General features: G+C 43.4%; 1 protein-coding gene across 2 annotated transcripts; it reads right to left on the reverse strand.

Moving 5' to 3' along the window:
- Positions 1-1,124: 1,124 nt before the first annotated feature.
- On the reverse strand, positions 1,125-20,980 carry LOC120058561 (interferon alpha/beta receptor 1a). Of its 2 annotated transcripts, none has more exons than XM_039007344.1 (7): positions 20,772-20,980; positions 11,713-11,839; positions 11,222-11,406; positions 6,448-6,608; positions 3,547-3,700; positions 3,229-3,386; positions 1,125-3,073 (listed from the first exon to the last, which is right to left on the reverse strand). In XM_039007344.1, the coding sequence occupies exons 1-7, from the start codon at positions 20,821-20,823 to the stop codon at positions 2,693-2,695; spliced, it is 1,218 nt and encodes a 405-aa protein (XP_038863272.1). In that variant the 5' UTR covers positions 20,824-20,980; the 3' UTR covers positions 1,125-2,692. The 2 variants fall into 2 exon arrangements, with proteins under 2 accessions (XP_038863272.1, XP_038863273.1); XM_039007345.1 differs by lacking the exon at positions 20,772-20,980 and adding an exon at positions 20,106-20,366.
- Between the last annotated feature and the right edge of the window lie 4,652 nt (positions 20,981-25,632).

The raw sequence follows: 25,632 nt of genomic DNA on the forward strand, positions 1-25,632 counted from the left end.
GTTGATGTGGACACCAAGGAATTTGAAGCTCTCAACCTGCTCCACTACAGCCCCGTCGATGAGAATGGGGACGTGCTCGGTGCTCCTTTTCCTGTAGTCCACAATCATCTCCTTAGTCTTGGTTACGTTGAGGGATAGGTTGTTATTCTGGCACCACCCGGCCAGGTCTCTGACCTCCTCCCTATAGGCTGTCTCGTCGTTGTCGGTGATCAGGCCTACCACTGTTGTGTCGTCGGAAAACTTAATGATGGTTGTGGACTCGTGCCTGGCCATGAAGTCGTGGGTGAACAGGGAGTACAGGAGGGGACTGAGCACGCACCCCTGTGGAGCTCCAGTGTTGAGGATCAGCGTGGCAGATGTGTTGCTACCTACCCTCACCACCTTGGGGCGGCCTGTCAGGAAGGCCAGGATCCAGTTGCAGAGGGAGGTGTTTAGTCCCAGGTTCCTTAGCGATGAGCTTTGAGGGTACTATGGTGTTGAGTAATAAAGAAAAAAACTAGTACAGGGCCAAAAGTTAGTGACTGTGTACATGTAGCAGCATGTACTCTCACAGCCACACGTGGTTGTTACTCACTGATGAATAATATGTTTCCTTCACAGATGTAACATAGGTCAAGCTCACATCATTTATCTAGGAAAAAGGTAGTGTCCGTATGCAATAAAAGACCTGGGCAAGGAGTATGAGATGAGATACTTTCTTTAATATGAATTCAACTCTATTTGGAAGCAATATTGTACAGCGTGTTCAGCATTGTACAGCATGCCCAACGATATAAATGCGACAACTTTTTGGGAACACTATTCAGCAGAACTACTTAACTCACAGTAGGTAATTATAACGCTGCGTCAGACGTCAGCTAGGTATAAAGCATAGACGATAAACATTTGCATTGGCTGTGGTTATGAGGCTTTGACAGATGCAAGGTATGGTTATTGGTTGATGCATTTTGTTTCATGTCACTATTATCCAAATTATGCAGATTATTTCCTTGTTTAACTTTGACAAAATGTTGTAAAAAACCTCTAGACCAGGGCTGCCCAACCCTCTTCCTGGAGATCTACCGTCCTGTGGATTTTCAGTCCAAACCTAATTTAAACACACCTGATTCTACTAATTTGCTGCTCAACAAGACCTTAACTAGCTGAATCAGATATGTTAAATTAGGGTTGGACTGAAAACCTACAGGACAGTAGATCTCCAGGAAGAGGGTTGGGCAGCCCTGCTCTAGGTGGAAGTTGTTCCACCTCAGAGAGCAAACCATCAGAAAGAGGAAGAGACATCAATAAACATAGACCTTCAGGGATCCAACCAGTAACAGTCGGACCAAAGCACCTATCAAAACAAAGATGAAGTCAAATAATAATAAGGTATCAGAGAGAAAACATAACACTTCCTGATGTCAGATTCTATAAGAATCATAAAAGGACAAACTAATTAAATGTTTCTAAAAGTAAGATAATAAAAAATTTTAAAAAAACAGGCACTCAGATGTGGCAGGGTTAGCAAACCACCACGGATTACAGCCCAGTACATCACCCGGGCAGAGCTCCCTGCTATCCAGGACCACTATACCAGGCGGTGTCAAGAGGAAGGCCCCAAAAATTGCGAAATGCTCGAGCAACCACAGTGCACCACGTCTGGAACCAACAAGCCTTAAGACTGCTAAACAAGACCGCTAAATAGCTCTTCAAATGGTTACCCGGACTACGTGCATTGACTATGTACACACAGGACTCTCAGACATGCAGTACTTACACTGACAACACACACACACCAAATGCACTGCTGCCAATGTACTCTTATCTATCCAAGGCACACACACACACACACACAGGACAGACACACGACAGGGTTTGTTTAGATGATAAATTAACCAGAATCATTCCTTTTCAAGAAAATGTCTTGACTGGAAAATAGGTTGATTTGTGCGATTGAAATGGTTAAAACTGACACCCTGTTGTTTAAACACAAACTAGCTACCGTGTTTCCCCCTGGATTCACACACACTTCACAGGATGCTAATGGACCAACGGTCTCAGAATTCACTGGAAACAGAAAGCACGCCCTTGGCTGTGACCAGCCCAGTCTGAGATGAGATAAACGTGTTCCAAACTACACTAAAACATGTCAGTCATTACACTGGCCACAGAAACGAAAGATGGACTGGGGTCTTTTAGACATCTTGAAGTCAATGGGCCCCCCCATACCAAATCTGACACTTTTAAGCTTGTTTCTACACCCTTAAAAACACACAGCAACATGGGATTCATTAGTCCACTGATGATACAGTCCCAAAATGTTTTGCATGTCAACAGACACGTTTAAGGTATTGGACTTTCAAGAAGTGTCACTTGCCACACAATGATGCATTTTACATCATGTGACACTTTGCTTCTTGAAAGTCCAATATTTTGAAAACTTGTCTGTTGACATGCAAAACAATTTGGGACTGTATCAACAGTGGACTAACGAAACAACATTATAAGATAGTTTTGGAGTAGATTTTTCCTTTAATGTAGGCAGGACAGGTGACGATGCGTCTTTGGCTCAGACGTCATTCTCGTCACAGTGACCTTTGAGGAGAAGCAGCAAGACGGAGACTTGAGAACATTCTGTGCGACCATTCTCATTTCCTCATTACAAATCGCCAACCATCATTGATGGTCTTTCCACCCAGCTCTCCATTTCTCCTCAGACGCACACATCCACAACCCCCTCGTCCAGATCTCTTTCGTCGGCCGACTCTCTCCCCATCGCCTCCATCTTGACCTGCTCCAGTGTCTGCCAGGAGTCCACTTCCTGGTCTCTCCTGATTGGCTCCCCACCACTACGACCCTGCTGGGCGGAGCCTCCCTCTGTGGAGTAGATCCCAGAGTCTCCGCTGTCCTGGCGGATGTGCTTGCCGCTGTCCTGCTCCAGCTCTGAGGGGGGCGCTGTGAGAGGAGGAGGGACATGTATGTCCAGGAGCAACACCTCAGGACAGATGGTCAGCTTATCACAGCACAGCTCCGCCTCTGAATCAGCAGTGAGGAGGCGGGGCATGTCGGAGCCGGGGGAGGAGTCACAGAGGTACTGGGGGAGGGGAAGAGAGAAAGATGATAATTGTCATGGCTTAATCCCAACCACCCTTAAACACACAGATACACCCACCAACCAAGAGGATGGACAGTACACCTGGATATTACTGTTATGCTGTTTACTGTTGAGTTAGTATTTGTGAGGCCTACCTCCTGGATGTGTGCAGGCAGCTGGATAGAGGGGTAAAAGGTGTTTTTGAGGACTCTGTAGAACCTGAAGGCGGCGTAGGAGGGAAGCAACACGAGCAGGAAACACAGCGTCATGGAGACCAGGAAGTATAGGAAGATCTGCCAGTACGGGGTGTCACCTGAGGACGAGGACAGTCACACTTTAGTGGCCTTATTATGTAACTGCTCCTGTAAAACACGCTCTCTGCCATCTCTACACACACATTACACAGGTAGGTAATTTGTCAAGCAATTTGGAAACCAATCTCCAAGTCTTTAGTGTGAAGTGTTCATTCCTACCCTCTGTCTGCCTGCACTGGGGTTCTGTGTAGCTGCTAGTCTTGTTGTAGTAGTCATAGCGAGACTGGATCATGACACAGTACCACGTCCAGGCCTCCAGCTCAGGCAGCGTCACCAGGTTATTGCTAGAGTCCACCACTTTAGGCTTCAGACCCTGAACATCCAATAAGAACAGGTTATAAAATCAGACAGGGTTGGGATACGCAGCCCTGTCTTGCACTACCCCCAGCCGTTCCACTTATTTCACCCATTCCAGTAGGAGCACATTGGATTCTAGTGGTGAACTCATCATCAAGCCCTTTACAAGTTGAATCAGATGTGCTAGTCCTGAATACGTCACAAAAGTGGAACGGTTGGGGGTACACCAGGAAAGGTTTGGGATATAGAGATGACATAGAAATCATATATCTGCTCTGGTGTAACACAGGGACACAGCAGAAGGGTTATTGATGTTGTTTCAACAGGAAGAGTTCCAGAGAACATGGAACAACTGACATAGAACACTTCAAAACCTTCCAGAATACAAAGCACCAATATAGAACACTTCAAAACCTTCCAGAATACAAAGCACCAACATAGAACACTTCAAAACCTTCCAGAATACAAAGCACCAACATAGAACACTTCAAAACCTTCCAGAACACAAAGCACCAACATAGAACACTTCAAAACCTTCCAGAACACAAAGCACCAACATAGAACACTTCAAAACCTTCCAGAACACAAAGCACCAATATAGAACACTTCAAAACCTTCCAGAACACAAAGCACCAACATAGAACACTTCAAAACCTTCCAGAATACAAAGCACCAACATACAACACTTCAAAACCTTCCAGAATACAAAGCACCAACATACAACACTTCAAAACCTTCCAGAACACAAAGCACCAATATAGAACACTTCAAAACCTTCCAGAATACAAAACACCAACATAGAACACTTCAAAACCTTCCAGAACACAAAGCACCAATATAGAACACTTCAAAACCTTCCAGAACACAAAGCACCAATATAGAACACTTCAAAACCTTCCAGAATACAGAGCACCAACCAGTTACCTGCATTGAAAACCACATTAGAACACACTTGTGTTCCTATCTTTAAGATGATTGTTTAGAGTGTTACAACATGTTGTTGTAGCTTCTGGTGTTTTATAGCAGTCCCAGGGTTACTGAGGGGAGGCCCAGGTTACAGCAGTCCCAGAGTTACTGAGGGGAGGCCCAGGTTACAGCAGTCCCAGAGTTACTGAGGGGAGACCCAGGTTACAGCAGTCCCAGGGTTACTGAGGGGAGGCCCAGGTTACAGCAGTCCCAGGGTTACTGAGGAGAGGCCCAGGTTACAGCAGTCCCAGAGTTACTGAGGGGAGACCCAGGTTACAGCAGTCCCAGAGTTACTGAGGGGAGGCCCAGGTTACAGCAGTCCCAGAGTTACTGAGGGGAGGCCCAGGTTACAGCAGTCCCAGAGTTACTGAGGGGAGGCCCAGGTTACAGCAGTCCCAGGGTTACTGAGGGGAGGCCCAGGTTACAGCAGTCCCAGAGTTACTGAGGGGAGGCCCAGGTTACAGCAGTCCCAGAGTTACTGAGGGGAGACCCAGGTTACAGCAGTCCCAGGGTTACTGAGGGGAGGCCCAGGTTACAGCAGTCCCAGAGTTACTGAGGGGAGGCCCAGGTTACAGCAGTCCCAGAGTTACTGAGGGGAGACCCAGGTTACAGCAGTCCCAGGGTTACTGAGGGGAGGCCCAGGTTACAGCAGTCCCAGAGTTACTGAGGGGAGGCCCAGGTTACAGCAGTCCCAGAGTTACTGAGGGGAGGCCCAGGTTACAGCAGTCCCAGAGTTACTGAGGGGAGGCCCAGGTTACAGCAGTCCCAGGGTTACTGAGGGGAGGCCCAGGTTACAGCAGTCCCAGAGTTACTGAGGGGAGGCCCAGGTTACAGCAGTCCCAGAGTTACTGAGGGGAGGCCCAGGTTACAGCAGTCCCAGAGTTACTGAGGGGAGGCCCAGGTTACAGCAGTCCCAGGGTTACTGAGGGGAGGCCCAGGTTACAGCAGTCCCAGAGTTACTGAGGGGAGGCCCAGGTTACAGCAGTCCCAGGGTTACTGAGGGGAGGCCCAGGTTACAGCAGTCCCAGGGTTACTGAGGGGAGGCCCAGGTTACAGCAGTCCCAGGGTTACTGAGGGGAGGCCCAGGTTACAGCAGTCCCAGGGTTACTGAGGGGAGGCCCAGGTTACAGCAGTCCCAGGGTTACTGAGGGGAGGCCCAGGTTACAGCAGTCCCAGGGTTACTGAGGGGAGGCCCAGGTTACAGCAGTCCCAGGGTTACTGAGGGGAGGCCCAGGTTACAGCAGTCCCAGGGTTACTGAGGGGAGGCCCAGGTTACAGCAGTCCCAGGGTTACTGAGGGGAGGCCCAGGTTACAGCAGTCCCAGGGTTACTGAGGGGAGGCCCAGGTTACAGCAGTCCCAGGGTTACTGAGGGGAGGCCCAGGTTACAGCAGTCCCAGGGTTACTGAGGGGAGGCCCAGGTTACAGCAGTCCCAGGGTTACTGAGGGGAGGCCCAGGTTACAGCAGTCCCAGGGTTACTGAGGGGAGGCCCAGGTTACAGCAGTCCCAGGGTTACTGAGGGGAGGCCCAGGTTACAGCAGTCCCAGGGTTACTGAGGGGAGGCCCAGGTTACAGCAGTCCCAGGGTTACTGAGGGGAGGCCCAGGTTACAGCAGTCCCAGGGTTACTGAGGGGAGGCCATGGTTACAGCAGTCCCAGGGTTACTGAGGGGAGGCCATGGTTACAGCAGTCCCAGGGTTACTGAGGGGAGGCCATGGTTACAGCAGTCACAGGGTTACTGAGGGGAGGCCCAGGAGTCTTTAGAGGCCACAGAAAAAGGCAGAAGGTTGTGCCAGTACCTGAGGGTCATCAGAGCGGCTCCAGTACAGGATGCGGTAGTCCAGGAAGGGGACGTGTTCCTTCATGGAGCCCTGGGTGCTGGTCAGGGGATCAGAGATGGTCACATCCAGCAGGTTCTTCACAGGAGCCAGCTCCACCCTGGACGGTGGGCCCAAAGAAGCTAGACAGGAGGAAGAACAGATCAGACCAAAATAAACTCACTAGTCAATAATAGTTACAATACAGGCAACCCCAGAGTCCTGGGAATGACTCTTGGTGAATGACAGATTATCTGTTTGTCTCTGTGCTAGTTGTGTGTGTGTGTGTGTGTGTGTGTGTGTGCGCGAGGATAGTGTTGTGTGTGTGTATGTGCGCGCGCACACACGAGGATGGTGTGTGTGTGTGCGCGAGGATGTGTGTGTGTGAATTGAATTGTATTTATCCAGGTGAGACCCATTGATGTTAAAAACCTGTTTCACGAGGGCGACCTGGCAAGAAGGCAAAACAGGGAAATAGCAGCGTAGGCATACAAAAAAAATACAAATACCGATACTAACATACTGTATACTTAATGAGTAAATAAAACATACTATTAGTTCATTTTAGTATACTGTAAACTAACGGTATCCTTTTAGTTGAGCGTACTTGTACTTTGCCTGTCTACCGGAAATTGATGCTGTGCAAAGTCTTGCTAGCTTGTTAGCATTGCAAATTACTAGCTAGACATCCCACAACTTCGGGTGGGTTCGTAAATCTGGCGTGCCAGAGTGCAATCTGGGCATTCGTAAATTCAGAGCGCGTCGCTCTGAGAGAGTTCAGAGAGCACATTGGACGCTCTGGCCGGGTCCGAACGTTCTGACCTCAAAACAGCAGTCAAGCACCCAAGCTAACTGGCTAATGTTGACTAGCTTGCTAGCTACTTCCAGACACAAATGAGAGAACACCTCACTCTGACCATTGTACTCGCCCTAGCAGAGCTGGTTAGGCTGTTGTCATGTTATCCAGAGCGTTGGTAACTAACTACTCTGCTGGCAAGAATTTAATTACGCTTTTTTTTGCGGACGTTTACTGACACCGGTTATATTCAACAGGTGTTGAGAGTTCATAAATTCATTATTTATTCAGCGCTCTGGCACAAGAGAGTGCTCTGAAATCGGAGTAGTTAGCCAGAGTGAATTAACAATGTCCATTAAGAACGCACAACGACTATAGCACTTAGCTAAGCATGACGTGAATAATCAAGTCAATAAACGTTAGGTAGTTAGATGCCAGTATATTAACTATATGCTAAGTCCGATGTATTAGTAGCCAACTAACGTTAGGTAGCTAGCTAGTTCACATAGCATATTACAGCAGTATGTACTGGTATGTGGTTCGTAAGGATAGCGTAGCTAACAAAATGTCAGCCAACATAATGTGTAACTTATTTGAAAAGTCATTACATTGCTCAACATTTGTCATAAATAGTTAACCTCACTAGGGTAGGTGGCACTATTTTCACCTCCGGATAAAAAGCGTGCCCAAAGTAAACTGCCTGTTACTCAGGCCTAGAAGCTAGGATATGCATATAATTGGTAGATTTGGATAGAAAACACTAAAGTTTCCAACACTGTTAACATAATGTCTGTGAGTATAACAGAACTGATATGGCAGGCGAAAACCTGAGTAAAATCCATCCAGGAAGTGGGACATTTTTGATGTGGGTGCTTTTCTCTTGCCTGCCTATACAGTATGTCAATGGTTAGGACCAAGACTGCAGTTCCTATGGCTTCCACTAGATGTCAACAGTCTTTAGAAATTGTTTCAGGCTTGTATTCTGAAAAATGAGGGAGTAAGACCACTAAGTGGATAGTGGGAAGATAGTGGGACTTCCCCCAGAGCTGTTTTCTGCGCATGACCGAGAGCGCGCCTTTGTTTTTCTTTTATATTGACGGAGCTATTGTCCGGTTGAAATATTATCGATTATTATGACTAAAAACAACCTGAGGATTTATTATAAACATTGTTTGACATGTTTCTACGAACTTTACTGATAGTATTTGGATTTTTCATCTGCCTGTTGTGACTGCCTTTGAATTACTAAACAAAACACGCCAACAAAATGGATGTTTTTGGATATAAAGAGGGACTTTATCGAACAAAACAAACATTTGTGTAACTGGGAGTCTTGTGAGTGCAACCATACGAAGATCAAAGGTAAGTGATTCATTTTATTGCTATTTCTGACTTTTGTGACTAATCTACTTGGCTGGTAACTGTATGTAATGTTTTGTGTGCTGGGCGCTGTCCTCAGATAAATCGCATGGTATGCTTTCACCGTAAAGCTTTTTTGAAATCTGACAACGGTTGGATTAACAAGAAGTTAATCTTTAAGCCGATGTATAACACTTGTATGTTTTATGAATTTTTATTATGAGTATTTCTGTTTTTTAATTTGGCGCTCTGCAATTTCACTGGATGTTGGCCAGGTGGTAGCGTCCCACACCCCCTAGAGAGGTTAAAGCAATGAATTTGTATCTGCTCTCGTTGGACTTCGGCTGCATATTTTCCACCATTTACTACAAATCTGAAAATGTTGTGAAGCCACACCCCTATTTCTGAGGAATTGCATTATGGGCCCTAAAAGCACAGAAATTGTGTCTACTGCTTGTATACTTTGTTAAAATTTAGTACAACATCCGGGAACTTTTGGCATACTAACTACATCCATACTACATACTCAATTTAAGTCACAAATAGTACAGTTAGAGCGGTTAGTATGAGTATTCGAACACAGCTAAAGTGTCACAAGTTACAGATACATTTGAAGATTAGAAACAACTGCAGCTATCAAACAGTGTCGTCGATCAGAGTCTTAAAAAGGCAAAGACACTAAACTCCCATAACTTTAATATATTTCGAGGCATATTCCAGGATGAAGGCATTATGGGATAAATATTGCTTTCCCCATCTCAGTTCTAGCCTTAGGAACAGACAAGGACAGCAGTGACTGTGAAGGAAGACTGTATTGAGTGACTGATCTGGTCAGTAACGAACATAGATACAATGGGAGTTGTCCCATCAATGCTTTGTTCACAAAAGTGTACCAGTGCTTTAGCCTCCTGGTGGAGAGGTACATTGCACCATGGGTAATTGATGTAGCATTTGTAATGAATCTTAAAGCACCATGATAAACTCTGGACTCAGTGTAAGGTACTTGTGGAGGTCTGCATATAGACAATATCACCATAAAATCGAGGACCGATAACAAAGTGCTTTGAACAAGATCCTTTGACAGATATTGAAAAGCAAGATTTGTTCCTAAAATAGAAACCCAATTTCAACGTCAGTTTCTTCGTCAGTTTATCAATATTGTTTCACATTCAGCTTTTCATCTAACTAATTCCCAAGATACTTATAGGTGACCCTATCAAATTTGCTGGCCTTTTATCATTCAAATCTGAACGTGACTCCATCTGTTAACTTTCAGTGAAGAAAAAAAATAATCACACATTTAGTTTCTTGCATTAAGCACAAGTGTCAATTTGAAAAGATGCCTCTGAATAACATCAAAAGCCAACTATAAGTCCTGAAAAGCGATCTCAATATTAGATGCGCTAGAATAAATCATTGTGTCATCAGCATACAGATGGAGATTTGCAGTCAACAGTCTTCCCTATATCATTTATATACCATGTAAAAAGGATCGGACCTAAAGTTGAGCCCTGGGGAACTCCTTTCGTAAGCCTTCGAAACTCAGATTCCATACCCTGCTGTGCTACACACTGTTCTGTCAGAAAGGTCGTTTTGGAACCAATACAAAGCATCAACACTTAACTAACTTTTATTTAGTCTATACAACAGCAGGGCATGGTCAACGGTGTCGAAGGCCTTTGACAAGTCGATAAAAAGTGTAAGTGATTTCTTGTCCTGAGCATCTAGAATATCACCTACAACCTTAATGCAGTAATTGTACTATACTGCCCTACTAAGCAAAAAGGTAGTAACTGATCATTTGGTCGAAAATTAGACATTTTTGCTACATTAAACACATGTTTAATCATGTGGACAAGTATTCTGCCTCTATTGTATTGTGTTTGAGAAAATGGGGGTCATGTTATCAGTAACTGCATAAAGTCATTTTTCTCAGTTCCACGCTATGAGCAGTTACTGGCTTTTTTGCTTGGTAGGGCAGTACACTTGGCTCCAAAACACAACTGAAATTGAGATAAAACTGAGTTATTATAAAGACTTTTTCAACTGAGTATCGGGTTTTCCAAAACGTTTGCATGTGCAGAAAGTTTAGATATGGGACGATAGTTATCCAACTGGGACAGATCTCCACCCTTATGTAAAAGTGTGACGTAGGCTCCTTTCCAGACTTTAGGAATGGTGTTACTCGCCAATGAAACCTTTAATATACGAGTGAGAGGGGCAGCGATAATCTCTGCACCCATTTTTATTTGAAATGAGGGTTCAATTCATCCGGGCCAGACGATTTTCTTAAGAGTACTAAATTTGAGTGCCTTTACAACTTCTGAAAGCTCAATCAACACAAGCGTGTGGCTCTGTGTGTGTGTGTGTGTGTGGCTGTTGGTGTGTGGCTGTTGGTGTGTGGCTGTTGGTGTGTGGCTGTTGGTGTGTGGCTGTTGGTGTGTGGCTGTTGGTGTGTGGCTGTTGGTGTGTGGCTGTTGGTGTGTGGCTGTTGGTGGGCGTTTAAATGTGTGAATGTTCGCAACTGTGTTAATTTTCTTCTCTCATTTAGTTTTTCCATCTGTGCTCAAGTCTGTCTGCCTTCTCCCATTCCTCTCTCACCATCGATATCAGGGCAGAAGTCCTTGTAGACCCAGTGTGAGTTGACTCCGTCTGCGCTGGCTCGGACTCGGAGCACGTACATTCCCAGGTAGTGCAGATCAGAACCTGTGAGGTCACAGCGGGTGTGTGTGGTCCTTTCACACACACGGCTCCAGTTCTTCTTCTTCATCTTCATCTTGTACTTCCTGTTGGGGAGCGAGCGAGAGGGTCAGTGATGAGAGGCAGTCTTGGCCTAATACCAGATCATGACTCTCATGGTGGTAAAATAAAACAGACGAGTCACTGTTTGGGTGTAGGATGTGAAATACGGTATCATGTGTGACATGTAGGTGGAGGGAGGTGAAATACAGTACAGTATGTGACATGTAGGTGGGGGGAGGTGAAATACGGTATCATGTGTGACATGTAGGTGGAGGGAGGTGAAATACAGTACAGTATGTGACATGTAGGTGGGGTCTGCGGGTGTGGTGTGTGTGCATCTGGTGACTTACGCCATGTACTCTACAGTGAAGGTAACAGCGTTGCCTGTGGTCGTCTGGTCCCAGTCCCACGTCAGTACGTACTGTGTGTTCAGGGTGAGCAGAGTCAGGTTCTGAGGTTGTGGCAGCTCTGCAAGCACTGGAACACAGAGAGTAAGACAGGCAGACCGGGTCACTGAGAAGTTCTTGACTGTTTGGTACCGTGTTGATTACATGTTACATGATGGGAGTTGGATATAATCAACTGATTCGGAAGCAACTTTGAAGTTAAAATAACTATTTGCATACTTTAGGCTGTGTATTTCATCACTACTTCACAGCCAACCACCAATTCACATGTCCTGTGGGCAATATGAAATATTCAACAAAAAAAGAGGAATTGATCCAATATTTAAAATCTCTGAAGAACCAATAAGCAAACACATTCCTGTGGTGAGAATGAAACAATAGACGTGCAACAATGACATTGACCTCACTAGCTAGCCAGCGCTTCTATTGGGCGATTCCACACCAGCGAGAAATATTTTCAGTATCTCAGAATGTTCTTGTAATTCTCACATAGGAACGGCATTGGGAGGAAGGATGTTTAACATGTGTTATACCTTTGTAGCAAACAAATATATATATATATATATATATATATATTTTAAACATGATGAAAGTGACCATGTAAAACCTTAATGATCTGTAAACCGTACATGAGACATCTTGGTGTCATTATAACTCCTTGTAGTGTTCCCTCAAATATGGAGTATGTCTAGACTATTAATTTTTTTTTTTGTCACATTCATTTATTCAACATTAAAAAAAAATATTGATCTCAAAACGACACTTTTCGATTTAGCTTATTTTTAGACAGTTTGTAAACAATATACTCTTCTTCAAAAATAAACATTTCCAGAGTAGGCTCTGGTACATTTAATGATATGATCCAGTCTATTACATAGAAATGGTAATTATAGGTCATTAACCAATTACAGCCCTCCTTTAGGATTGCACATAAAGCAAGTCACCAGCAGATGGATTGCCTTTGAATCCATTTTCCCCATTCACTGTTGGTGGTGCTCATAAACTGTTTCACACAGAATTAGCAGAGTCCACTCTGGAAATGTGATGTACTTGTAGATTATTCAAATTGGTCGAAAGCCAAAAAAGGAAATTCCTGAGGACAACAATGCAAACTCCACCTATGCTCTCCACTAAACATTAAATCACATGGTTTATCTGTTGCTCTGTGACTGCGATAACTTGAGAACAAAATTTGACTACAATAAAGTTACCAATGTCTTTGCAAATGACCCAAAATAAGCCACGTATAACAATATGCTTCAAATGAAAACCCAGATGACTGCATTAAAAAAAACAGCAGGCTTATTACACACAAAAGAGAATAAATATCCCCTCCGGTCAGCGAACCCAAGACCTTCATATCCCAGGGCAGTGACGCTAAGCGTTACGCTACAAACCCTGTAATAGATACGTCAACTTGATTTAAAAATTGTCAGTCTGGTGATGACAGCACATTTTGTTCCACAAAGTTGGATATTCAGTACTGATTGAATGTTTAGTTATATTTGGTTCATTTGTCTTAAAACAGTTGTTGGGTTCAAAGACAATAATTTTATCACATAGCTAACAAAGTTAGCAAGCATGGAGTTTGACTGTACACGTGTCACACAGGCAAGGAATGATCATTATGATGTTGTTTGACCATCTTTGAGATGTTTCTGCAACTTGGAGTCCACGTGGTAAATTTAATTGACTGGACAAGATTTGGAAAGGCACACACCTGTCTAGATAAAGGTCCCACAGTTGACAGTGCATGTCAGAGCAAAAACCAAGCCATGAGGTCAAAGGAATTGTCCATAGAGCTCAGAGACAGGACTGTGTCAAGCCACATATCTGGGGAAGGGTACCAAAAAAAAAATATGGTCCCCAAGAACACCGTGGCCTCCATCATTCTTAAATTAAAGAAGAGGTGGCCGCCCAGCCAAACTGAGCAATCTGGGATCTGACCAAGAACCCGATGGTCACTGACAGTGCTCCAGAGTTCCTCTGTGGAGACAGTTGTCCTTCTGGAAGGATCTCCCATCTCCGCAGCACTCCACCAATAAGGCCTTTACAGTAGTGGCCAGACGAAAGCCACTCCTCAGTAAAAGGCACATGACAGCTCGCTTGCAGTTGGCCAAAAGGCACCTAAAGGACTGACAATGAGAAACAAGATTCTCTGATCTGTTGAAACCAAGATTGAGCTTTTTGGCCTGAATGCCAAGCGTCACATCTGGAGGAAACCTAGCACCATCCCACCAAGACAACGCAGTAGTGGCTTCGAGACAAGTCTCTGAATGTCCTTGAGTGGCTCAGCCAGAACCCAGACTTGAACCCGACCGAACATCTCTGGAGAGGCTTGAAAATAGCTGTGCAGCAACGCTCCCCATCTAACCTGAGAGCTTGAGAGGATCTGTAGAGAATGGGAGAAACTCCCCAAATACAGGTGTGCCAAGCTTGTAGCGTCATACCCAAGAAGACTAGAGGCTGTAATCACTGCCAAAGATGCTTCAACAAAGTACTGAGTAAAGGGTCTGAATACTTATGTAAATGTGATATTTACAAAAATGTAAAAAATTGCTTTGTCATTATTGGCTATTGTGTAGATGGATTAAATTGTGAAAAAATTCATCAATCTTCCTTTGCTTTTCATCCAACTGGTGTTACCTAGATAGATGCTAGCTGCTACTGTTGTGCAGCAACTAGCTGATAGCCTTCTATTAGCTAGCTGCTACTGTTGCGCAGCAACTAGCTGATAGCCTTCTATTAGCTAGCTGCTACTGTTGCGCAGCAACTAGCTGATAGCTTCTATTAGCTAGCTGCTACTGTTGCGTAGCAACTAGCTGATAGCTTCTATTAGCTAGCTGCTACTGTTGCGCAGCAACTAGCTGATAGCCTTCTATTAGCTAGCTGCTACTGTTGCGCAGCAACTAGCTGATAGCCTTCTATTAGCTAGTTGCTACTGTTGCGTAGCAACTGAGTTGGTCCACCGGTTTAGAACTCTGAGATAGCGCTGAAAAGATGTCAACATTGTTAGGAACGCTACAAAAAAAGGTAGCACATCCTTAGTTTTTTTAATTAGCTGAAATGTGCCCATGAGTGATACATTGTGAATTTAATAAAAAATGGTTGCACCTACAAACCTGTCCAGTTCAAATGGATTTACATCTATAAAAACAATTTTTTTAAGTGTCTGAGTACCCTAATGCTAGCGACCTTGCTAGAAATCTGGTATAGTGGTTCTCAGTAACAGCCGGACGGATCATGACAAGAGGCGGGGAGCGTGTCGTGTACCGCCTGTCAAGCTGATTTGCAAATGTTAATCGACATTGGTGTCATATTGGCTTAGATATGACGGTAGAGAGATTTTAATTTAACATTTGAACTTCAAAAACAATGCAGTTGAGCCAAACAGGAACGACTATAATATTGTTCCCCCCAAAAAGTGTCCGTTTCTATTGATATTTTTTTTATATTAACAAATTCATGTTAACATTTTTACTTCGGAATCAAGACAGGCTACTCCATATGTTAGAGTACACTATAAGGAGTATAATGACATCGTCATCATAAGGTCTTACATGTATATATCTAAAAAGAGCCTAAAATTGCCACTTTCTCATAATTTCCCCCTCCAAAAAAAAAAAGTGTACAAATTTAAAAATAATTTCAAACTTTATTTCCCCCAAAGAAGTTCCTATGTGAGAACGGCCAGATATCAAAAATATTTTCCGCTCCTGCTGGTGTGGAAAAACCTTGTAGAACTTGCTTGACTGAGACACAATGCCTCAACAGGATGTTGTATCAGATGGGGGGGGGGGGGGGGTCTAATTTAGAGGAGGGAACAGTTCCCCTAACATCTGTGTGCTAAGCTTCAGTGCACCCTCTGACTCAAATCGGTTTATTTTTTTTATTTTTCTCTTTCCAAGTCAAGGGGGGGGGGGCACAGTCAGGGGGGCCTGCTAAACCAAGTATAACTTTAAGAAATCTAAGACATGTCAAATTATATCCAGCTCAGGAGCTCCAGCTATGCATTTGGCTGCTAACTTGCTAGCTAAGTGGCTAGATGTCAAGATCAAGTGTTTTGGTCACTGTAGAGACATTCAATCCCGTCCTGGATCGAGATCCCCCGTTGCCTAATTTGTTCAGTGTGTGACTATGACTGCTTATGACGTTTCCTCTAACTCAGCCTTTGCACTCCGAAACAGAGTCCACGGGTGTTGGAGTTATAAAAAATATATATGAGGGTGTGACAGAAAGCTAAACCATGGTTTCGGGAATCATCACAGGTTATAAATAGCCTGGCTACAATGAAACCAGTTCAACTGCTGATGACAATGTAAATAAAAAGTGCATTGGAATATGAAGTATGACACATCAAGAGCCAGCAAGTGACTCAACCGTAAAGGAATTTTACAGCGTGGAGAACAGCATAACTTTCCCAACGGTCACTGAAGCACTGAAACGGCTTTGGAACCAGGGAATACAGGGACCTCAGGCTCAGGTCTGCTGACTTTAGTTCCTCTTCCCTGGCCTAACCTCTTCCAAGTCTATTCAGATGTTGCTACAAGGCATTAGGCTACAGGGCAATTCCACGGTGACAGCATTGAGCTTTCATTCAAGATGTATGCCAAAACAAAAAAAAACATCGACTTCTAAAGTTTAACAAGTCATTACAACTCTATGCACAAGGACTACTTTTAACAATTTACACTGAACATTTTATGAAAATACATTTACAGGAAGGACTGCACAGATGCAAAGTTTGGCAAGAGAATTTCAGTAAAATCTCCCTTCATTAACGTCTCCCAAAAAAGTCTTAAATATTTACTTTGAAATCAAATTCAACGATATCTGCAGAAAGGGGCCGTTAGCGATGACATGACACATTGAATCTGAAAACATATTTTGGTTATTGAACTACAGTAAATAAAGTTGATTTACAACCAATAACAGAGTTGCGGTAACAGAATTTAATCACAGGTCTCTGGTCTGTACTACACAGAAATGCATAATTAATTATGGATATGAATGGTATTCTCTTCATGGTGATGTATCCTATGCAGGGCTCTACATTGCGACCATTTTACACACATATGGGAATAAATATTTTGCTATGTGACCAGGATTGTTTTTACATCAAATATCCTAAAATGTATGTGTTGTTCCGGACCAAATCTGAACCAAGCATAGACATCTATGTTTCACAAGTTTGGCCATGAAAGTACACCACAGTACAGTTCAGTAGAGTACAGTGTACTCAAGTCGTGTGATCTACTGTGTACTGTACAGTAATGTACTGCTTCACTGTACTATACTATCCAAACTTGTGAACCCAACAATGGTTTGACTACTATGAATTCCAAATGTAGCCAATTCAAATTCATAAATTCCGTTCTCGATTTTTTCATAAATTCCGTTAACAATTAGGTAATGGAATTGTTTTAAATCACTTAATAATTCCTAAACAAAACTGATCAGTAAAACTAATTGATAGTTCTAACTTTACTTGTTACTTCTGTGAACTTTCATTATCCTCCCTCATGAAAGGATACATTTTAAAATGCACTACATGCCCAAAGGTATGTGGACACCTGCTCGTCGAACATCTCATTCCAAAATCATGGTTATTAATATGGAGTTGGTGCCCCCTTTGTTATAGCAGCAGTCTCCACTCTTCTGGGAAAGCTTTCCACTAGATGTTGGAACATTGGTAGTGGGACTTGCTTTCATTTCAGCCACAAGAGCACTTGTGAGGGCACTGATGTTGGGCGATTAGGCCTGGCTTGCAGTTGGCATTCCAATTGGCCCAGCAGCGGTCGGGTTTGGCTGTCATTGTAATTAAGATTTGTTCTTAACTGACTTGCTTAGTTAAATAATAAATACATTAAAATATATATATTTTAATGTATCAGTAGAGGATGCCTGGTTATTCTTTAAAAGTGCTTTCCTCACCATCTTAAGTAAGCATGCCCCACTCAAAAAATGTAGAACCAGGAACAGATAAAGCCCTTGGTTCACTCCAGACCTGACTGCCCTTAACCAGCACAAAAACATCCTGTGGCGTTCTGCATTAGCATCGAATAGCCCCCGCGATATGCAACTTTTCAGGGAAGTTAGGAACCAATATACACAGGCAGTTAGGACAGAAACAGAAATGTGCATCCTGTAGCACAAACTCCAAAAAGTTCTGGGAAACGGTAAAGTCCATGGAGAACAAGAGCACCTCCTCCCAGCTGCCCACTGCACTGAGGCTAGGAAACACTGTCACCACAGATAAATCCACGATAATTGAGAATTTCAATAAGCATTTTCTATGGCTGGCCATGCTTTCCACCTGGCTACCCCTACCCCGATCAACAGCTCTGCACCCCCCACAGTAACTTGCCCAAGCCTCCCCCATTTCTCCTTCACCCAAATCCAGATAGCTGATGTTCTGAAAGAGCTGAAAAATCTGGACCCCTACAAATCAGCTGGGCTAGACAATCTGGACCCTCTCTAAAATGATCCGCCACAATTGTTGCAACCCCTATTACTAGCCTGTTCAACCTCTCGTATCGTCTGAGATCCCCAAAGATTGGAAAGCTGCCACGGTCATCCCCCTCTTCAAAAGGGGGAGACACCCTAGACCCAAACTGTTACAGACCTATATCTATCCTACCCTGCCTTTCTAAGGTCTTCGAAAGCCAAGTTAACAGATCACTGACCATTTCGAATCCCACCGTACCTTCTCAGCTATGCAATCTGGTTTCCGAGCTAGTCATGGGTTCACCTCAGCCACGCTCAAGGTCCTAAACGACATCATCGATAAAAAACAATACTGTGCATCTGTATTCATCGACCTGGCCAAGGCTTTCGACTGTCAATCACCACATTCTTATCGGCAGACTCAACAGCCTTGGTTTCTCAAATGACTGCCTCGCCTGGTTCACCAACTACTTCTCAGAGAGTTCAGTGTGTCAAATCGGAGGGCCTGTTGTCCGGACCTCTGGCAGTCTCTATGGGGGTGCCACAGGGTTCAATTCTCATGTCGACTCTTCTCTGTATACATACATCAACGTCGCTCTTGCTGCTGGTGATTCTCTGATCCACCTCTACGCAGACGACACCATTCTGTATACCTCTGGCCCTTCTTTGGACACTGTGTTAACTAACCTCCAGACGAGCTTCAATGCCATACAACACTCCATCTGTGGCCTCCAACTGCTCTTAAATGCAAGTAAAACTAAATGCATGCTCTTCACCCGATCGCTGCCCACACCTGCCCGCCTGTCTACATCACTACTCTGGACGGTTCTGACTTAGGCATTTGTAGTTTTCCACATATTCTAGGTGTCTGGTTAGACTGTAAACTCTACTTCCAGACTCACATTAAGCATCTCCAATCCAAAATTAAATTTAGAATTGGCTTCCTATTTTGCAAAACAAAGCATCCTTCACTCATGCTGCCAAACATACCCTCGTAAAACTTTGGCGATGTCATTTACAAAATAGCCTCCAACACTCTACTCAGCAAATTGGATCACAGTGTCATCCGTTTTGTCACCAAAGCCCCATATACTACCCACCACTGCGACCTGTATGCTCTCGTTGGCTGGCCCTAGCTTCATATTCGTCACCAAACCCACTGGCTCCAGGTCATCTATAGGTCTTTGCTAGGTAAAGCCCCGCCTTATCTCAGTTCACTGGTCACCATAGCAGCACCCACCCGTAGCACTCGCTCCAGCAGGTATATTTCACTGGTCACCCCCCAAAGCCAGTTCCTCATTTGGCCGCCTTTCCTTCCAGTTCTCTGCTACCAATGACTGGAAACGAACTGCAAAAATCACTGAAGCTGGAGACATATCTCCCTCACTAACTTTAAGCATCAGCTGTCAGAGCAGCTTACAGTTCATTGCACCTGTACATATCCCATCTGTAAATAGGCCACCCAACTACCTAATCCCTATATTGTTTTTTTTTCCTCCTTTACACCCCAGTATCTCTACTTGCACATCTATCACTCCAGTGTTTAATTGCTAAATTGTCATTTATTACACTACTATGGCCTATTTATTTCCTTACCTCCCTAATCTTACTTCCTTTGCACACACGGTATATAGACTTTTCTATTGACTGTACGTTTGTTTATTCCATGTGTAACTCTGTGTTGTTGTTTGTGTCATACTGCTTTGCTTTATCTTGGGCAGGTCGCAGTTGTAAATGAGAACTTGTTCTCAACTGGCCTACCTGGTTAAATAAAGTTGAAATAAAATTTAAAATTAAAACTCAATGTAAGCGTTTATCGATTCACAATTGCGGTACGGTTCTAGAAACAAATCCATTTACTTGCATATCACATCAAAATAAATACTTACTGTATACTGTTTTAAAGGTGAACACAGTTGCAGCCGACAGTATTTTTCAGTGTATACACATTTGCGGCGTCTGTCTTTGTTTACACACAATTGTTCCGAGAAGCAGATAGCTAGCTAATTAGTACAGGTAACGTTAGTCCACTGTCGTCCGTCTGTTTTCCAACAAGCGCTGTAACGCGAAAATATGGCCGTGTGGCTAACAGACTAACCAGTTCTGCTAGGGCGAGAAAAACGGTCATAAGGGGGTGTCTGGAAGTAGCTAGCATGTGTGGTCAGAATGCTTGGAGCAACCCTACACCTCGACCAGAGCGTCCAGTATGCACTCTGAACACTCCGGATTTATTAAAACGGTCAATCTGACAATGCTCTGGATTTTCTAACGTCTGGAGCACCCTCTGGCACTCCATAGTGAATTTACGTACACACCCAGTGGTTTCGAAGACAACAATTGTATCCATATATCATCGGGTCGACATCTATATGCATGTAGCTAACACACGGGTTTCAACCACTGACGTACCCACCATTAGAATCGAATGTTTAATAGCTCTCAGATATTACAAATCAAGTCGATATAAACCCACCTCGTCCGACCGAAGGTGACGTTAGCTATCCATTACAGGGATCTAACTACAGCTAAGCTAGCTAGCTAGTTACTGTACTTACCATTGGTTATTGGGAGAGACCAGAGGAGAACGAGTGCAAAGCCCACGTTCATGATGAATAATGATTATTTAACAAGTAATCCAACGGTACGTTTTTCCCAAACTACCTTCACAGATCGTTCATCTTCCCACTCCCAGCTTTAGTTGCTGTGGCCAGTTGATTTGGTCTATCACCCAGTGAACATCACCAGGATAAACAATCCAATACGGATGCCAACGCAATGCCATATATGGAGACGTATGAATGACGTCGAACTCAGTAACTTTACTCTCATTGGTCCTAACGATTTGTTTACGTTTTTTGCACGTAGCTTGCGACACAATCGTCATGACATGGATGAGATCAATGGATAATCAGATATTGGTAAATGCATAGATAGATAGATAGATAGATATATAGCTAGCTACTTAGCTAGTTAGTTTGAAACAATAGTTTTTTTTTTGTTGCTTGGTAGATTATTTTGTTTAGTTTTACAAGGTTGGTGAAATTCAGGAGGGGTGAATGTAACAGTTGTTAAAGTACTGTGTGAATTTCACCAGGTTCATATATTAATATAGCATGTTGATTTGTTATTATGCATGCATGCACAAATAATTAAAGAGCAGCAGTAAAATAACAGTAGCGAGGCTATATACAGAGGGTACCAGTACAGGGTCAATGTGCGGGGGCACAGGTTAGTTGAGGTAATTGAGGTAATATGTACAAGTAGGTAGAGTTAAAGTGACTATGCATAGATAATAAACAGAGTAGCAGCAGTTTTAAAAAAAGAGGGGGGGGGGGGGACAATGCAAATAGTCTGGGTAGCCATTTGATTAGCTGTTCAGGAGTCTTATGGCTTGGGGGTAGAAGCTGTTAAAAAGCCTTTTGGACTTAGACTTGACGCTCCGGTACCACTTGGCTTGCGGTAGCAGAGAGAACAGTCTATGACTAGGGTGGCTGGAGACTGACAATTTTTAGGTCCTTCCTCTGACACCGCCTGGTATAGAGGTCCTGGATGGCAGGAAGCTTGGCCCCTTCCTTAATATTAGATTTCATGCACCAGCTGTTATTTACAAATAGACACAGGCCGCCATCCCTTGTCTTACCGGAGACATTACTCACTTGCTGTCGGATCCTTACAAAGACCGACCTACTTCCATTCTTCATAAGAATGATGTGGATTTGGGCCTTATCGGGTGTCTGAAGTAAATCTTTTGCGTCCGACTCGTTAAAGAAAAATTATTGTCCAGTACAAGGTGAGAAATCGCTGTCCTGATATCCAGAAGCTCTTTTCGGTCATAAGAGACGGTGGCAGAAACATTATGTACAAAATAAGTTACAAATAACGCTAAAAAACCCTCAATAGAACAGTTGATTAGTAGCCCGTAAAATGGCAGCCATCTCCGGCACCGACAGTAAATCCAGCACAATACTGTGACTTCATACAACCTTCATACAACAATACTGTGACTAAATATTACACTCTAAACCCTAGGCTGTTGAACGAGAGGCTGTTGAACGAGAGCAACTTACCAACCCCAGCGGCTACAAAGAGAGGTAGCTGAAATGAAGGCTACATGTAATGCAGATGCTGTAGAATATTTAAGCAATAAGGCCTGAGGGGGTTTGTGGTATATGGTCAATATACCACGGCTAAGGGCTGTTCTTATTGCACGACGCAATGCAGAGAGCCTGGATATAGGCCTTAGCCATGGTATATTGGCAATATACCACAAACCCCCAAGGTTCCTTATTACTATTATAAACTGGTTACCAACTTAATTAGAGCAGTAAAAATAAATGTTTTGTCATGGCCGTGGTATATGGTATGATATACCACGGCTTTCGGCCAATCAGCATTCAGGGCTCGAAACACCCAGTTTATAATGTCCATTATTAAACCCTAAACCATCACCCCAACGATGGTCATGCCTTCATTTGGGGAATTTTAAGAATGGTATTTCTTTGTACATTACCAAAAAGGGTAACATTTTGACTTCAAAGACACTGTTTATCATGTACAATGCCTGGATTAAAATAAATAACATGAACGGATTGAACATTGCAGTATGAACAACTGCAAAAGAAAGTAATTTCACATTTATTACAGCACCTACAGGGGTAAAAAATATGACTATATTATGTTGACTGTGTATCTAATGATTGTTATTAAAATGCCTGCATGCCTCCATGTGGGTTGAATCCCTTTTGTAGGGAAATTAACCCAAGTGGCATTCATAAGAGGTGAACGGCCATACCTCTCCTCACTCTCCCTAGTTACTTAACATACAGTTCATGACACTGTTCAGTGAACTACAAGATATTCTGTCCTTTTATCGGTGTGATCTGAGCCGGTCCAGCGTCGTCCGGGTTTGGGCGGGATAGGCCGTCATTGGTTAGGGGAGGGTTTGGGCGGGATAGGCCGTCATTGGTTAGGGGAGGGTTTGGGCGGGATAGGCCGTCATTGGTTAGGGGAGGGTTTGGGCGGGATAGGCCGTCATTGTAAATAAGAATTTGTTCTTAACTGACTTGCCAGGTGAAGTAAAAAATTACATTCCCAGGTTATATTCAAAGCGAATGTGAGTGGGTTTGACCACATTCTCAGAACTTGCTTTCTTTTCTAGGTACATTCCATCCGGAAAGTATTCAGACCCCTTGACTTTTTCCACATTTTGTTACGTTACAGCCTTATTCTAAAATTGATTTAAAAAATGTTTTTATCATCAATCTCTCCTGAGTATTTTGTCCCTGGCTGACCTCATTAGAAGTCACCTAATTTTGAACGACCAAGCTCTACCTAAGCCCCGTCACTGGTCTGCCGCATCTGGCAGGTGATCTCCCTGAAGAGGAGCTGTGTGGGGGGGCAGAGAGCGCTGTAGGCCCCTGGATGTAGGGGCAGTTCCCACAGCCTGACACGGACACCACTGTAGGGCCCAACACTGCTGCAATAAGGAGGTCAGGGGTTAAAGTGAAGACAATGATTCTATACAAGTAAATTCTATCAACAAATTGATGTAATGAGGACCACTAGAATGGACAATATTTTTCAATTTCCAAAAGAGCAGACTAAAGTTTCACTCAGTTGGACTTCTGGCTAAGGGTGAAGACCTGAACACGGGCCTGACAGTAACAGAAGGAATCTTTGAACTTGTTAAACAGGTCATATGGCTGGTTGGTCTTCAACCTGGCACAATCCTTCACATGAGTTCTTCCTGGAGGAGGGAACAAGAGACAGAGAGAAATAGAGAAACCGAGAGCGAGATATATCTTGGGAAAACAAAGCAAAGGCAACACTGATAATGATCAAATCTAAACTGTCCTAGATTGCACAATTGCAGTGATACAGTATTTTGCCTTTACCACGTAACCAGCTGAAAGGAAAGCACTTACTCAGCAGCTACACTAGAAGGATAGATAAAATGAAAGCACTTACTCAGCAGCTACACTAGAAGGATAGATAAAATGAAAGCACTTACTCAGCAGCTACACTAGAAGGATAGATAAAATGAAAGCACTTACTCAGCAGCTACACTAGAAGGATAGATAAAATGAAAGCATGGGACTGAAGTGTAAGAGCGTACCTGAGGCTCTGAACTGTGAAGTGGGTGTTGGCAGGACTCCCTGAACCGGGCAGCCAGGTCAGAGTGTGCTCAAGGTTGAAGGAGACAATGGACACGTTACTAAAGGCTGGGGGCAGGCACACCACTGGAACATATAGACATATAGACAGAGCGAGAGAGAGACCGACAAAACATCTAAAATGATAGACAAAGAAAATGATGTTTCAGAGAATAGAAAGAATGAAGATAAGATACTGTAGATAACGGAAGCTGCTCTTTCCATGACATACACTGACCAAGTGAATCCAGATTAAAGCTATGATCCCTTGTTGATGTCACTTGTTAAATCCACTTCAATCAGTGTAGATGAAGGGGAGGAGACAGGTTAAGCCTTGAGACAATTGAGACATGGATTGTGCGTGTGCCATTCAGAGGGTGAATGGGCAAGACAAAAGATTTAAGTGCCTTTGAGTGGGGTATGACAGTAGGTGCCAGGCGCACCGGTTTGAGTGTGTCAAGAACTGCAATGCTGCTAGGTTTTTCACGCTCAACAGTTTCCTGTGTGTATCAAGAATGACCGACCACCCAAAGGACATCCAGCCAACTTGACACAACTGTTGGAAGCATTGTAGTCAACATGGGCCAGCATCCCTGTGGAACGCTTTTTACACCTTGTATAGTCCATGCCCTGACAAATTGAGGCTGTTCTGAGGGGTGCAACTCTATATTAGGAAGGTGTTCCTAATGTTTTGTACACTCAGTGTATTTATTTGCAATCCATTTTGATGTAATATTAGTTGTGTTGTTGTGTTTCCTTGACTGTATTAGTTGTGTTTCCTTGGTTTGAAGGATACAGTGTACATATCTGTCAGGAACATGAAACTTCTAATGTTGTACTGAATAGTTTCTTAACTGTGTTTATAACAACAATAAAACAAATGTTCAGATGGTATCAAAAAATATTTTATTACATAAAAAAAATGAAGGATTAAATAAATGGTCTTTAAGATTCATTACAAAATGTTTGTATTATTCATCGCACCCTTGGCATTAACAAATATTACATTTATTTTACAGGTAAAAGGAATCTCTTTTTGCATCGATTACAAAAAACTGTATAATACACACTTCAAAAGGACTACCTTATCCTGAATATGTAACAGTTATAGTAAATGTTTCTTACAGTATAGCAAAAAGCAAGTAAAGTACTACTACGATGATCGCATAAACACTAAAAAGTATGTTGACCTTAAACTTGTGAATAAGTACAGAATACTGTATTGTATATCTTGACCAATGAAGCCCTTGACGTTTGCCCGTTG

The sequence above is a fragment of the Salvelinus namaycush genome, chromosome 13 (assembly GCF_016432855.1).
Source record: "Salvelinus namaycush isolate Seneca chromosome 13, SaNama_1.0, whole genome shotgun sequence".
Taxonomy (NCBI): domain Eukaryota; kingdom Metazoa; phylum Chordata; class Actinopteri; order Salmoniformes; family Salmonidae; genus Salvelinus; species Salvelinus namaycush.

Excerpts from the sequence above, each read along its gene's own strand:
- LOC120058561 (XM_039007344.1), bottom strand. The coding sequence starts at position 20,823 with ATGAACGTGGGCTTTGCACTCGTTCTCCTCTGGTCTCTCCCAATAACC. Across the intron at positions 11,840-20,771 it reads GTCTCTCCCAATAACCAATG|TGCTTGCAGAGCTGCCACAA; the intron begins GTAAGTACAGTA and ends TCTGTGTTCCAG. Across the intron at positions 3,701-6,447 it reads GCCGCTCTGATGACCCTCAG|GGTCTGAAGCCTAAAGTGGT; the intron begins GTACTGGCACAA and ends TTGGATGTTCAG.